The sequence below is a fragment of the Ochotona curzoniae genome, unplaced genomic scaffold (assembly GCF_017591425.1).
Source record: "Ochotona curzoniae isolate NIBS_2020 unplaced genomic scaffold, NIBS_Ocur_1.0 contig_2861, whole genome shotgun sequence".
Classification (NCBI taxonomy): Eukaryota; Metazoa; Chordata; class Mammalia; order Lagomorpha; family Ochotonidae; genus Ochotona; species Ochotona curzoniae.
This window is the reverse complement of record NW_024465620.1, coordinates 3,737,168-3,752,234: the sequence shown is the minus strand read 5'-3', so window position 1 is coordinate 3,752,234 and position 15,067 is coordinate 3,737,168. Positions and strand designations below refer to the sequence as shown.

Below are 15,067 nucleotides of genomic sequence, written 5' to 3'. Positions count from 1 at the left end.
ACGGTGCACTAAGTGGCATTTCCACATTTGCTAAATGACTGAGAGGGGAGAATATTTAATGAGGTGTGAAGGAAGTTGGCTCCTAAAACAGAAAACTCCACATCCGGGAGGATGCCACAGAGAGCGTTCCCCATAGTCACTTTGATTGCAGAACCGTGTCAGACTGGAAATAGTTCTGGGAGCCTCGTGTTCTGTCTCAAGAGCTGGGGTTCCTGCCACAAGCCCACTGCGAAGCCCTGAGCAGATCGGGGTCCTGCCCTACAAAAGCCTGCTTCATCTCCCCTCAGCCTGTCTCCTTGCCACAACCTCTTCCTCTCTCCTCCTGGACTGGCAACCACTCGGGCTCACCCCGGTTATTTTGGGGGAGTCAGTTCCACGTGGCTGTGGAACCCCGCACTCATTTTCTCTTTAGATGTCAGATTCTGCGTGCTGTGCATTTTGCTCAGCTCTCTCAGGCCCCCACACGCCTCGGCTGGTGGTGCCTCCCTCCGCCTTCAAGCCCAGGCGCCGCCATCCTGCAGCGACACTGAGATGACAGGAATCTCGAGGGCTGGAACCGCCACCGCAACCAGCACACACACACCGAACAAACACACGAACACCCACACAGACGAATGAACGAGCAAACGAAAAGCTGGACCAAAAAGAGAGTGAACAAAAGGTTTATGGCGGAAAGCGGGCTGCTTATATACAGTTCTCCACCAATCACCTCTCCCCGTGGGTCCACTTGGCGCTACGTGATAGGCCAGTACCAATGACATAATCACAGCGGGGGCATCAGCCTATCCCTGTGACTTCCTGTTTACCTGCTGCTGGCGGGACCAACTCCACCGCCTGGCCCTGGGCCAGCCGCCATCTTGCCATGGCCCCTCATACACGTGGGGTCGGCCGCTCCCCACACCCAGGCCTGCCAGGTGGGGTCCTTCTCAGGCCTGGTTTCTCAGGTTAGTTTTTCTACCTTCCTTTTCCACTGGCAAGGGTTCATTGCTTACAGTTGGCGCCTCTTGTAGTGTCAGTTGATTAGGGCTTGGCACAGTAGCATAGAGGGTTAAACCTTCACCGGCTGCACCAGCACCCCAAGGGCACCAGTTCAAGTCCCAGCTCTTGGCTGTTCCACTTCTCCTCCAGCTCCCTGCCTGTGGCCTGGGAAAGCAGTAGAGGAGGACGACTCAAAGCCTTGGAACCTGCACCCGCATGAGAGACCAGTTAGAAGCACCTGCTCCTGGCTTCGGATTGGTTCAGCTCCAGCCATTTCAACCATTTGGAGAGTGAACCAGCAGATGGAAAATCTTTCTGTCTCTCTTTCACACTATAAATCTGCCTTTCAAATAAAAGTTTAAAAATCTGTAAAAATCTGCTCACTGCAATCAGGAAAGTGGCAAGCTTTTAAGAGTTGTTATGTTGATATTTTATAGTCACATAAAACAACAGTTGTACAGAGTATGTCTTCTAGTGATCTAATAGCCATTTTAGTTTGTGACAAAGTCATCCAGGGGTGTATTTCTCAGAACATGTCTGCATGGGGAAGTGACACCTGACCATACTTAATGTCAGCGTCACCTAATCTCGTGTTTAGTACTGAATGGTGTTCCTCAGGTGGCTTGCATAATTTCCTACAGTTTTTTTCCTACAGAAAGATCCTCCCTGTGTGACAGTACGTTGGACACTTGGGAGTTTCTTGTATGATGGGTGTGTGTGGCACGATGGAAAGCTCTCTGGGTCAGAGCTGCTGGGTTGAAGCACTGGCTCCGCTCCTTATCCTGGCGTCCTGCCTGTGCACCCCCTGCGAGGCACGGGGAGTGACGGCCGCCATGCAGCCGACCCACACTGGGTTCTGGAAGCTGCAGGCATACGATGCGTGAGTCACTTGACGGAAGACCTCTTCTCTCCCTATCAAATAAAGTGGAAATCAAGTACATGAAACATTAAAAGTTCTTACAATGTTACTGTGGGAAATCTTGCTTTTTTTACTCAATGTTATGTTTGTGGGTTTCTTTCACGGCCGGGGAGAGCTGAGGATGGTACTGGGGTCTGCAGGAGACAGAGAGGACCCCCCGAGACTGGGTCGGCGAAGGCAGGAGCGATGACAGCTCGGGCAGGCCGGGCCCTGGGGGTGAGGGCCATGCATACTGCAGCTGGAGGCTGAGCACACCAAAGGCCACTCGGTGTGTGCCTGAAGTGCTCATGGCTACGTGAGTTGGACTTCAATATGAATTGTTTTCAGTGTGGAACACTTAAATGCTCTGAAAACAACAATAATTTTTAAAAGGACAGGGCAGTGACTTAAGCTGACCAAAGGTGAACATTAAGGCCACAGGGAGGCGACAGCCGGAGCACAGCCCCTGGGGCCATCACAGGCTGACCCCAGTGGGAGGGATGCAGTCTCTCCCTGTCCAGGAGCCGCCACCCACGCGGCTGGGCAGTCTGGTTCCCAGCCTTGCCCTGCGGCTCTGGGTGGTCCTTTAGTCTGTTCCTTCACACCCACCCTGGCTGGAGGGAACTCTGCAGGCTTGTGAGAGCCTGGAGCAGATGAAGGATCAACGTCAGAGGTGCCGGTGTTTGCCCAGAAGGGTGCTGCAAAGCATCATGGGGGTGAGCCTAGCCGTGCAGTCAGAGAGCAGCCGGGGACGGTCACCCTTCCGCTCCTGCATCTCCCGCCTCTGCGGATGCCAGCAGGTGCATGTCCTGGTCAGTTCACACTTTCCCAAAGAGCAAAGAGGAGGAAGTCACAGCGACGGCTGACACATCCTAGATAGCCCACTGGTTTGAGGGACAGACGTGGGCACAGACCTGCCACTCGCTGGTTCACTCCTCAGACACTTGCAACAGCCAGAACTGAGCCAGGTCCGAGGCAGGAGCCAGGATTCCCCTAGGTTTCCCACATGGGACCCAAAGACTTGAGCCACCGCCTGATGCTGCCCACGCTGTGCGTGAGCAGGAAGCTGGAATCGGGACCTTAGAGGTTGACAGACCTGTGCCCTGTTTTATTTTAGTGCTAATTAAGTTGGACTGTTTAAGGCAATGTACCTATACACCCTGAAAATAATATCCAATATGTTCACCAGGGATGTAGGTTCCGTACTCAAGTTTTGCTAGTTGATGATGGTGACTCAAGATTGGAGGCTGGGGCCTGGTGTGGTAGCTTAGCAGCTGAAGTCCTCACCTTGGATGGCCCTGCTTCCCACCCAGCTCCCTGCCTGTGGCCTAGGAAAACAGGACGGCCCAAAGCCTGGGAACCCTGCGCCCATGGAGGAGACTTGGAAGAAGCTCCTGGCTCCTAGCTTTGGATCGGCTCAGTTCCAGCCATTTCAACCAGTCGGGGAGTGAACCAGCAGACAGATACGTTTTTCTCTGTATCTCCTCACTTACCAATCAAAATAAATCTTAAAAAATAGAGGGCCTGCTGCAGTAGCCTAGTGACTAAGGTCCTCACCTTATACACGTTGGGATCCCATAGGGGCGCTGGTTTGTGTCCCAGCGCCCTGTTTCCATCCAGCTCCCTGCTTGTGGGCTGGAAAAACAGTCAGGGACGGCCCAAAGCCTTGGACCCTGCACCCACGTGGGAGACCCCAAAGAAGCTCCTGACTCCTGGCTTCGGATCGGCTCAGCTCCGACCATTGCAGCCGCTTGGGACGGAAGATCTTCCTCTCTGTCACTCCTCCTCTGTATATCTGACTTTCCAATTAAAAAAAAATATACATATCTTTAACAAAATTTTTAAAGTAAAAAGATATATAAATAATTAAAAATAAATGATTTACTACTTTTTAAATGAAAAAGCAGATTTGTAGAGAGAAGGGAAGACAGTGAGAAAGATCTCCAACCCGCTTGTTAACTCCCCAGACTGCTACAACAACCAGGGTTGGGCTGGTCTGAGGTCTGAAGCCAGGAGCCAGCAGCTTGTTCCGGGTCTCCCACGCAGGTGCAGGGTCCCAAGGCTTTGGGCCATCCTCCACTGCTTTCCCAGGCCGCAGGCAGGGAGCTGGGTGGGAAGTGGAGCTGCCAGGACATGAACAAGCACCAAATGGGATCCTGGCACTTAGAAGTAGAGGATTAATAAATTGAACAATTATACTGGGCCCGTAAGTAGATCTTAAGGGGACAAAAAAGGAAGACAAATGCTCTCAGAGCCACTGACGCTCCGTAACATGGGAAGTGTGCCAGGGCTCAGGAAGGAGGGCGGCAGAGAGGAGTGTTAGCGTCACCCATGAGGGACAGCAGCAAGGGACAGCAGCGTTCGGGACGCCCGGGCCCGCTGGCCGAGTCCCTGGGGCCGGAGCGGGAGGTCACGCTGCAGCCAAGCAAGACGGTGTGGGAGGCACCTGCTCGCGGCGGGGTGAGGACACGCAGTGCCGTGTCACTGCGGCCTTGGTAGCCCTGAAAGGACGCTGCAGACCGTGTCCTCCCTCAGGTCGCCAGGGCCGCAGGGCCCCACCAGCCCCAAGTCAGTCATGTGGCACACCCACACATCCCTCGCTGCCCACCATCCCGTGTTGCTGAGGCTGACGCCAGCATCCAGCACTTTCCTCCGCGCTCGCCTCGTCCGTCTGCACATCTAGAAATGAGCTGCCTTCCCCCTCCTGGGGGGCCTCCGGTGGGAGCCGCCAGACCACCCACGTCTCTCAGGCCCATTGCAACACGCCTTAAGCTTCTCTTTACCCCCACCAACTGTGCTGGGGTCCGTGCAGTGGGTGTGGGTGGTACCAAGGTGTGGAGAGAACAGCTCCCCTGTGTGGCAGGGCCCGGGGAGCTTCCAGCTGTGGCAGGGCCCGGGGGAGCTTCCAGCTATGGCAGGGCCCGGGGAGCTTCCAGCTGTGGCAGGGCCCGGGGGAGCTTCCAGCTGTGTGGCAGGGCCCGGGGGAGCTTCCAGCTGTGGCAGGGCCCGGGGGAGCTTCCAGCTGTTTGGCAAGGTCAGGCGGAAGTCTCTCTGACCACCTTGACGCTGTTTCACCCCGTGGTTGCACGGACACTCAAGCATCCCACTAAGAATTCTGTAATCTATTGAGCCATTGTTGTCTGCCCCTGTGAGACAGTTTTTGCAACCAATGTGAGCTTGAGAGTTAATGTCACTGATAATGTCTTGGTGAGTGGGCCTTTGGCAATTTACACACAGGAGCACAATTAAGCCCGTGCCATTTCTGGACACCTTATTGGGTACTTAACCATTGCCTCAGAATCTGGCCCAGACATGCGACACTCCTTCTGGGAAGGGGCTTGAAAATATCCTAAATATTAATGCAAGTGATGGGAGTGAGAGCTGAAACTGCTATGGCAATAAATATAGTTATTGTTATCTCAAAGGCTAGCTTGTCTGTAATTTTTTTGGAGCATAGAAAATGTAACTGTTTTAGCCGCTTTTATAATTTTTAGCTAGAGGAATTAAGGATGCTTTTATTAAATAAATATGATTTTATTTATTGTTTCACTGTTTATGGGATTGTAGAGCCTACAGTTGTAGGGGGTTTAATATTTGAAACTTTTGTCTTAGGTTTTACGTTTTTTCCCTTGTAATCTATTTTCCCATTAAATAATGAGTGAATTGTAGAAATAGAGACGTGGTAGGAATGTACTACTGATTAGCAGGTCATCGCATGTGCCTTGGCCTTGGAGTCCTGGCTATCGCTCCATGGCTGCTGTTGAAGAATAAATAATAGCTTGCTTTGAAGAATATGAATACAGTATTTTGCAGAATTATCTCTAGGGGCACCTGCTTAGCCCTGAAGTGCAGACGGAGTGACCAAATGTCTGTACAGAATAATTAGTTGTTTGTGTAGAAGCTTGTGAGGTGTCTGAGGAAATAAAAAGGGCAGCTTTTTCTTGGGCTGAGTGAGAACGCGCCAAGTGTCTGTGTCCGTGTCTTTCTTTATCGCCAATCCACGCTCCCTTCCCGAGCTCCGAACTCGGCTGGAGCTGGACTCCGGCACCACTGCCCTGCCCATCGTGTCACCATCCGGGATTCACCCAGGATGACTTTCCCTCAGGTCGCTGCCCCTGGCGAACCCACTGGTGGCCAGGCTCGTCGCTTCTATCCTGTTTTCCATCAGCACATGAGGGAGCAGCCGTGTACAGGGTGGGGCAGGTGGATGTCTGACGCACGCGCAGGGCGTCATGGCCAGAGGTGATGGCCAACCCCTCACGTCCAATGTTTGTCATCTGATTGGTTTTCTAAGAGAAACTGGGATCCCTTCCACGCCCTCCCGACTCCTCTGCAGTTTGTGATGCGTAGATCTGTATTTGATACAAAACTTGTATGTATGATGTATGTATACACTCATGCCGTGTGTGTGTGTGTGCCTTTTCATAAAGTTGATTGGAAAGGCAGAATCAGATCTTGCATTCATTGGTTCACCACACAAGTGATTCCAACAGTCAGAGCCAGGCCAACGGAAGCCTGGAGCCTGGAGCTGCTTCTGGGTCTCCCAGCACGTGGGCCATTCTCCACTGCCTTCCGAGGTGCATTGGCAGGGAGCTGGGTGAGTATAACAGCCAGGTTCAAACCAGCATGCACATGGCATGCCACCCCATCAGCAGGGTGAACAGCTGGGGGAGCCTAATAAATCTTTTTTTAAAGAAACCAATGAGACTTTTATGGGCCCAGCAGTGTGGCCTAGCGGTTAAAGTCCTTGCCCTGAATGTGCCAGAATCCCATATAGGCGCTGGTTCTAATCCCGGCAGTTCCACTTCCCATCCAGCTCCCTGCTTATGGCCTGGGAAAGCAGTTGAGGACAGCCCAAGGCCTTGGAACCCTGCACTCGTGTGGGAGACCTGGAGGAGGTTCCTGGCTCCTGGTTTTGGATCAGCGCAGCTCTGGCCACTGTGGCTACTTGGGGAGTGAACCAGTTAATGAAAGACATGTTCCTTTTCTCTGTAAATCTGCCTTTTCAATGAAAATTAGTATTCTTAAAAGAAAAATTACCTAGGGCCCAGCGCACTAGCCTAGTGACTAAAGTCCTCACCTTGCATTGGCTGGGATCCCATATGGGCGCTGGTTCTAATCTTGGCAGCCCCGCTTCCCATCCAGCTCCCTGCCTGTGGCCTGGGAAAGCAGTTGAGGACGGCCCAAAGCCTTGGGATCCTGCACCTGTGTGGGAGACCCGGAAGAAGCTCCTGGCTCCTGACTTCGGATCGACTCAGCTATGGCCATTGTGACTACTTGGGGAGTGAATCAATGGACAGAAGATCTTCCTCTCTGTCTCTCCTCCTCTATATATACCTGCCCTTCCAATAAAAACAAAATTAATCTTAAAAACAAAAAAGAAAATATTTGAAAAAAAAATGGCCTCGAGCAGCACCAGGACAGGAAGGGGACTCACGCTGCACTGTGCTACCCCAGCACCCCAGCACAGCCCGTGAAGTGGGGCCACTCGGATGAACCCCAGAGTTAGGGTCCACACCCACGGAGGACTGACAGCACGTGACACCACTGACTTGCACTCCTCAAAAGTGCCAAGGAGTCGGCAGCCAGGCAGCGGCCTGGGCACGACGGAGGGCAGGCCTCGTGCCAGGAGCGCCCCGCAGTGTCAGCACAAGCCAGTCAGCAGAGACCTTGTGCAAGAAACCGCCCTCAGAAGGAAATCCCGGGCAAGTCCTCCTCCGGCGGCACCTGCTGGCTCCTGCCCTGCTACTCCGACAGCCAGGCCTCACCCAGCAAGGGCCCAGAGCTGAGCCAAGGGTGCTGCCTCCCACGTACAGAGGCAGGAGCGGAGCCTCCACCAGACGCAGGACTGGGACAGCCTTAAGAGCTGTGCCAAATGCCTTTTGGCGCAAGTCAACAGAAGGGGAACTAGAGTTGAAGACAAATTCGCTGCAGTGTGCTCAGAAGGTCCTGGGACCGGATCTCGACTTTAAGGTTACCACGTGACGTGTGTGTGACAAGACGAGTTGGATCATCCCAGGCTCCTGGCTCCTGGCTCCTGGCTCCCGACTGGCGCAGCTCTGGCCGTTGTGGCTACTTGGGAATGAATCAATGCAAGAAGGTCTTCCTCTCTGTCTCTCCTCCTCTCTGTATATCTGATTGTCCAATAAATTAAATCTTTTTTAAAAAAAGAAAAAAAATCAGGTAGCACATGATGGCGCAATTTAACCTCAGACAGACAGCAATTTCTTCTTAAAACTTTACTGTTTTCCATTTTGATAGGAATAGGGGTCCTCCTTCCCTCTGCGGATAAAACAGCATCATTCATCGGAAACGGTTAAACAGATCGAGGCCCAGAGCAGTTCGGCCCAACAAGACCTCTGCTGCCATCTGCTGGGCTTTTCCCATAATAGCTACACAAATTCTAAAATCTGTCTATTAGTTTTTAAAACAAACAAGCTGTGTACAGTACCGGCTTATGACACAATGTCTGCCCACCCCCACCCCCATTAAACCATCCTGCTGGTCCCCAAGCTCCTCTCAGTGCAGCGACTCAAGTTCTCATCCCACCACAAACCCCTCCACGCACCCCTCCGTGGGACCCCTTAGGCACAGGCACAGCCCCTCCATTCCTATCTGCGGGGTCACACAGACGGCCAGGGTCTTTGCTCTTCTGGAATCTTCCTGACTTCTCTGATAACGCGGGATTCTTCGGCGAGCCGCCCTCGGATGCCCCGGCTGTCTCTGGCCTAGGTGAGCTATATCTTTTTTTTTTTTCCCCCCTTAAAATGTTTGGGGCGAAGGCGGGCATGCACGTCCTGCTGTGACAGTGCGCGGCCGGGCAGGGACCTGCCGCAGCGGGAAGCTCCGTGGACAGCAGGAGCAGCCGGGAACCCAGCAACACCTTGTGTGTGTTTTTTTTAAGGAATCTCTACTTTCTACTCAATTTTGCTATGAAACTGCTAGGTGCGATGCCCGGCACAACACTCAACGCAAGCCGAGTCTCACCCAGTTAAAACAGAACCCAGCAACACCCCTCAGGGCACTGGCCGCCCTACTCGGGAGCCTGCCTTTCTGCAGGAGTGCCAGGGGCCTTCTCATCCAGGAACCCGTGAAGCAGGGGACCTGCAGCTCCGGGAAGTTCCAACAGAGGCCAGGCGGGTGCCGGGTGCGCGGCAGCGGGGGGATCCTGGGGGGCAGCAGGCCACACGCCTCCCTCAAGTGCCAGGCCCCGGCTACCTGCCATCATACGGTGCAGCCACTGCTCCTGCTCAGGCGGCACGGTCTTCACGTGGACCTTGAGGTGGCGCTTGAAGGTGCCCAGCTGCCGGAAGCACTGGCCGCAGACCTGACAGCGGTAGGGCTTGGAGTTGGTGTGGATGCGGCAGTGCACGTTGAGGTTGCCCTTGTGGCTGAAGGACTGGCCGCAGTACTTGCACTCGTACGGCCGCTCCTGCGTGTGCACGCGCCTGTGGGTGACCAGGCTGGCATCGTGGGCGAACGCGTGGCCGCAGTCGGAGCACACGAAGGGCTTCTCGCCTGTGTGGACGCGCTGGTGCACGCGCAGGTCGGAGGGCTGCGTGAAGCCCTTTTTGCAGTCCTTGCACTGGTAGGGCCGCTCGCCGCTGTGTGACCGCTGGTGGATGGCCAGCTGGGATTGGTAGCAGAAACTCTTGCTGCAGTCCCCGCACTGAAGGAGATGCGAGGCCGGCCCCGTGGGGTGCGGGGGCGTCCCAGCCAGGCAGGCAGCTCCTGGGAACCTGCTGTCCTCCGCCTGTGGGTGTGCCCCGCAGCCCTGGGCAGGGAACCTCCTCTTTCTGATGTGACTGCCACCGCGCGATGAAGCTGGGACGGGAGGGGGGCCGGCACCCGAGCCGCAGGCAACGACTGCTTCGCTGGCGTCCTCCCCAGAATCTGCTGCAAAAAACAAATCCACGCGTGGCGTTTAGCGCTGAGCTAGCGCCCACGGTCAGCCTGAGCCCACCGCAGGACCGACTGTGGGACCTTGCCAGCCACCCATGGCCACCCCGAGGCCAACTCCCCAGCACCAAGCACCTGACCGCCCCTGGGGGCCCCCCACTCACAAGGAGCCCCCAGCGGCTGCAGCCTTTCACTGTCCTTTCTCTCCTCCTCCAGGTGTGGCCTGGGGCTTGGCTCCCCCGGTTCTCTCTTCACAGCAGTGTTCCTCCGCTGGGGTGCCTCTCCCTGACAAAGGCAACAATCAGGGCGTGCCAGCCCCGCTGGCGCTCACAGGGGCTTCTGTGGCCGTGCCCTGGGGGCTTCTGGGGCACTCCCTGTCGCCCCCCCACCACCACACCAGGCCCATGGCTTCTGCCCTTAGTGCTTCAAGCACATAAAGAGTCTTCAAAAAAAAAAAAATCATGGAAAATGCCTGTTATAAAAAAACAATTGCGGTCGGCTTTTAGAACATTTTTATACCAAAATAAGCTTTTCTTTAAGAAATACATATTCGTTTTCATTCATCTGAAAGGCAGAGCAAAAAGAGGGCTTTCATCCACCAGTTCACTCCCCACATGACCCATGACAGCCAGGACTGGCCAGCCTGCGGCGAGCAGCACAAAACGCCGCTGGTCTCCCGCGTGGGCCCAGGAGCCGTCACCTGCCTCCTTCAGGATGCCTTACCAGAAGGCTGGATCAGAAGCAGACGGGGTGCGGCGGCACGGGAGGCGGCTTCTCCCGCTGCACCAGCATGCCCACCCTGAAGGTACTGGCCAGGGACATGTCCCATGAGCTTTCTGCAGTGGCCTCCTTCTGTCCCTGCAGCGGACACTGGCAGCACCGGGACTGCACGGGGCTGCACACTCCTTCCGCTGCAGGCTGTCCTATTTGCCGCCCAGGAAGGCCCCTGGACCCACCAACCCCATGCAGCTAACACTCCCCACGTCAGCAACTCAAAACTTGCCAGACACCCCCTGCAAAAAAAAAAAAACAGCCCGGGTGAGCACTGCTCTTAATGAAGATTCAGTTATTATAACACCGTTCCTTCGGCCAATCATTTCTAGAAGTATCTCTGAGGTGACTAGCCATGGGGAGACTAGCTTTTAGTTATCCATCTAGAGCCTACTTCCTGCACCCTTAACGCTGAAAGACTTACTGGCAGAGGGACAAAGATCAACGACTCGTGGCTCACAGGGCCAGGAGCATCCGAGGACGTGCTGAGCCCACGGTCAGTGAGTCCGGGTCCACGTGATCTCACCTCAGCCTCGCGGTCCCCTGTGCCCTCCCCACACCATCCCCACACCGCACACTCACCACTTCCCCGGATGGCGCCTGCATCCCTGCCGGCGCCTGCATCCCTGGTGGTGCCTGCATCCCTGGTGGTGCCTGCATCCCTGCCGGCGCCTGCATCCCTGGCGGCGCCTGCATCCCTGCCAGCGCCTGCATCCCTGCCGGCACCTGCAGGGCTTGGGCTGCGCTCTGGCCTTCCTCAGGTGGCATCTCAGCCCAAGAGGGTAGGTGCTGCCCGGACAATTCCATCACGTCATCCGTAACACCAGTCTCAGATCCGACCATCTGCATCCCCGTCTTCCACAGGAGGAACTTCTGTCCTTGTGAGATGATTATGGACTGGGGAGGGGGGGAAACACATCAGACCCCAGTGGGGGGGGGGCGACACCTGCACCCCGCATCAGGGCACTGGCCACTCCACTTCCAATTGAGCATCCTGCTAAAGCGCCTGGGAAGGCAGCTGATGAGGGCCTACGTGCCAGGCTCCGGCCACTCAGCTGAGCCCAGGTGCAGCTCCAACCCTCTGGGATCTGGCCTGGCCCGGCTGCCCCAGACGCTGCAACCACCGATGGAGTTAGCCAGCCAGTGGAGGTTCTCGGACTCTCCCTGTGGCTCTGGTTTGCAAAGAAATCTTAGACAAAACACAACACCTCTGAGGGTAACTGTCGTATGCCCTGTAAGGCTTCTCGGGGGGCACGAGCTGCATGTAACCAGCTCAGAATCAGCCCAGCAGACAGCAAGCCCGTTCAGGCTGCTCTGCATGGACATCACCACCGCCTGCCCCACCATGGGCCTTTAGAAGCTCACCAACATGGGGTCCTTTGGAAGAACTGGTCTCCAAATCTATGGAGAGCAACAAGGACCCTCTGGGCAAATGCCAGCCTTACCACGGGCACCCCGGCCGGAGCCTGGCGTCAGGTGCTCCACAGGGCATCGTGGTGGCCGCTGACCTGCGGCACCAGCCACCCTACTTCCTCTCTTATGCCTGCCCACCCCTCACATCCGCTCGCCTCCTTGCTGCTGGCCACACGCACACTGTTCTGCGTTCCCTTGGCCCACAAGTGTCCTAGAACAGTTCTCAGCCCCAGCGGGACTGGCAACTTAGAGTGCTTCTTTCTTAGCTAAACGGATCCCTGACTTCCTGCCCACCAGGTCCCGGCCATGCGCCTTCTGAGTGTGACCAGTGGGGCTTCTGCACCACCCTGGGAAGTACCCTGTGCTTCAAAAGCTGCTCTGGGGAGAATGGGATTAAAGGCGTCTCCATTCCCCAGGCTTTTTACAGACCACTCATCAGGCTTTCAACCCAGCTCGGCCGCCTCTTGATCTGGCTCCTGCAACTACAGGCTTACAAAAGTTAGTGTAGAATTTGAAGATTACGTTCTCATCCTCTGATCGTGACACCCGCCTCAGTGAGACCCCCAAGTGGTGGCTTCCTAAGGGCTCTCTGCCCACTCCTGCCGGGGAGCAGTGGCCCAGTGGGATTCCAGAACCTGCCCGAGGTGTGCCGGGCGGTCAGCCCTCCGAGTAATCCTGCCAGATGAGCCTCAGAGGCTCCGTCAGCGCCCACACCTGCACTCCCAAGACCCCACCAGCTGAGTGCCCTACCTGCTAGAGCACCCGCCAAGGCCCAGATGAGGCCCCCACCCGCCGAGGCCACGGCCGAGGCCCCCCCACCCAGGTCTGGACAAGGCTCCCAGCCTCATCTCCCACAGCGCAAACCAACCATGTTAATTAACTACACAGCCCCTGCAAAGGCCCACTTTGGCTCTGTAATCAACAGACCAATTAAGTCATTAACCCCACACTCCTGCTTCCCACAAACTCATTCGCTGAAGTCCCCAGACCTGTGCTCGCTGGGGGCTGGGGGCTACCCGATTCACCAGCCACACATCTGACAGCTGGGCCTCCCTATTCCCAGGAGAGTCAACCAAGCAAGGACTGGTGATGCAAAGCCAGACAGGTGTGGCTTTGTGATGATGAAGACACTGCATGCCACAGCGGTCACTGGCTCTGCTCCCTCACCCCACCTGTTGCCACGCCTCTAGGAGGCAGCAGTTGCTGGCTCCCTGCGACCTGGCTCCCGGCTTGGCCAGGTCCAGGCCTGACCTCTGCAAACGCTTCAGGAAGAGTGACCAGTGGAGTGTCCATCTCTGCCTCGCACATCAGCCTCAAAATATCACTCCCATCCCGGTTATGTACAACCTTCTTCCTTCCTATTTCTCCCAGCCAGTCCTATTTACCCAGGATCCAGGATATATCTGGTATTTGCTAGCGTCAACGCAAATGCATGGGAGGCGGCATGCTGCGATCGCCTGAAGCCAATTCCCCCAGGCACTTCCAGGCTCCAGGAAACTGCAGAATGTAGCCATGCTGTGTTCAACAAGGCCTATTCTATCCTCATCTCACAGAATCCCCAGCTGGCCACCCCACCTCCGCCCAGGCACACCTGTTCCTAGTCCGGCCTCTTGCCCCCACTTTTCGCATTTCCTCCAAGCATTGGGGAACTTAAACCACCAGGTCAAAAAGCCAACTCCCCTGGCCCAGTCACATCTCTCTAAGCTAGGGAAAGATTTTACCCTTGGGACAACTGGCAAGGGCTGGAGGTGTATTTTGGCTGTTGCTACTGGAAGATGCCCAGAGGCAGAGCCCGCAGTACTGCCTCGGGCCTGGCAGGAATATCTCACCCCTAAAGTCACTGCTCCCAAATGTGAACAAATCCTGAGCTAGTCCAAAGCCTGCGAGCCAGCCCGCAGCCGCCACTCAGTGGCCCCTGGGGAAAACGCAGAGACCATCCCTCGCTCGGACTTCCCCTGAGCCCTTCGAAGGGGCAGCGTCCGTCCCCTCGTCTTTCGGCAAAACGTCCTCAGTGGCACCACGCAGCCCTGGCTCCACGCGACAGTGACGTGTGCAGTGAGCAACTTGGAGGGGTTGGACTAGCGCTTCTCTCCCCAGGCGGGTGGCTGGGTGGGAGCTGCCCGCACCTCCAGGGTCGGGGCCACCTCCTGGCCTGGCTGCCCCGCCCTCTCTGTGCCTGCTGCCTGTCCAGTGGCATGCGCCAGGGTGCTACTCACACAGCTCGAGGGTTTCTTCCGGCTGTCTCGCAGCAGCAGCTCCTCCAGCTCCTGGCAGCTCGTCACACCACTTTCCTTGACCAGCACCTGGACATCCGGAGGCGTGGAGATGAGGAACTGCTCCAGCACCAGCTGGTCCAGGATCTGCTCCTTGGTGTGCGCCTCGGGCCGCAGCCACCGACGGCACAGCTCACGCAGCACCCTGAGGTCTCCGATGGGGTCAGCATTCTCCCAGCCGTTGAACGCTCTGAACCTCAAGTGCCACTCCTCGGGGCTGCCACCTCGGAGCTCGGGCTGAGCGTCGTGCGCCGGCACAGGTGATGGCAGCTCGGGGCCAGTGCTGCCCTCCCGAGACCACGTCAGCTCTGAAGTCATCTTGGAGAAGGCCCTTCTAGAAGCTGCTGCCTTTCAGGTCGGCGTGGTTGACCTGAGTGATGGATTCACTAAAAGGCTGGGAAGGAAAAAAGGAAGCAGGCAGGTGGGGAGACTTCCCGCCCTCCCCTCCCTTATAAATCTCATCCTGCGACCACTGGTGCAGATATGACGGGTGGAACCGGGCGAGGCCTGCCCCTCCTGACTGGCCACAGGGCTATGGTCCGTCCTGAACACCCAACTGCAACAAAAATCCCTTCCTCTGATGTTTCCGTCAAAATACAGTGATAAGGCCAACAATTAGCCACACTTACTCAGAAATAACAGAGAAAAAACAGATTTGTCACCTGACAATTGGCCCGGCATTCGCATGGGCTCCCCTCCCCCATGCACAAGTTCAGTGGCACGGAGATGTTACAAACCGTGCTGACTGCACAGTCCTCCCGAGGGGACCGTGCTGACTGCAGAGTCCTCCCGAGGGGACCGTGCTGACTGCAGAGTCCTCCCGAGGGGACCGTGC

At 56.1% G+C, this 15,067-nt stretch overlaps 1 protein-coding gene across 1 annotated transcript; it reads right to left on the bottom strand.

Moving 5' to 3' along the window:
* Window positions 1-494: 494 nt before the first annotated feature.
* On the bottom strand, window positions 495-14,550 carry ZSCAN5B (zinc finger and SCAN domain containing 5B). The gene is made up of 4 exons (XM_040978184.1): window positions 14,176-14,550; window positions 11,129-11,443; window positions 9,095-9,545; window positions 495-634 (listed from the first exon to the last, which is right to left on the bottom strand). Exons 1-4 carry the CDS (start codon window positions 14,548-14,550, stop codon window positions 495-497), a joined length of 1,281 nt encoding a protein of 426 aa, XP_040834118.1.
* Between the last annotated feature and the right edge of the window lie 517 nt (window positions 14,551-15,067).

Bases quoted from the DNA above. Each gene is read 5' to 3' on its own strand.
- ZSCAN5B (XM_040978184.1), bottom strand. From the start codon at position 14,550: ATGACTTCAGAGCTGACGTGGTCTCGGGAGGGCAGCACTGGCCCCGAG. The intron at 11,444-14,175 runs GTGAGTAGCACC...CCCCCTCCCCAG, and splicing joins GGAAGAAACCCTCGAGCTGT to TCCATAATCATCTCACAAGG. The intron at 9,546-11,128 runs GTGAGTGTGCGG...CATCTCCTTCAG, and splicing joins AGGCGCCATCCGGGGAAGTG to TGCGGGGACTGCAGCAAGAG.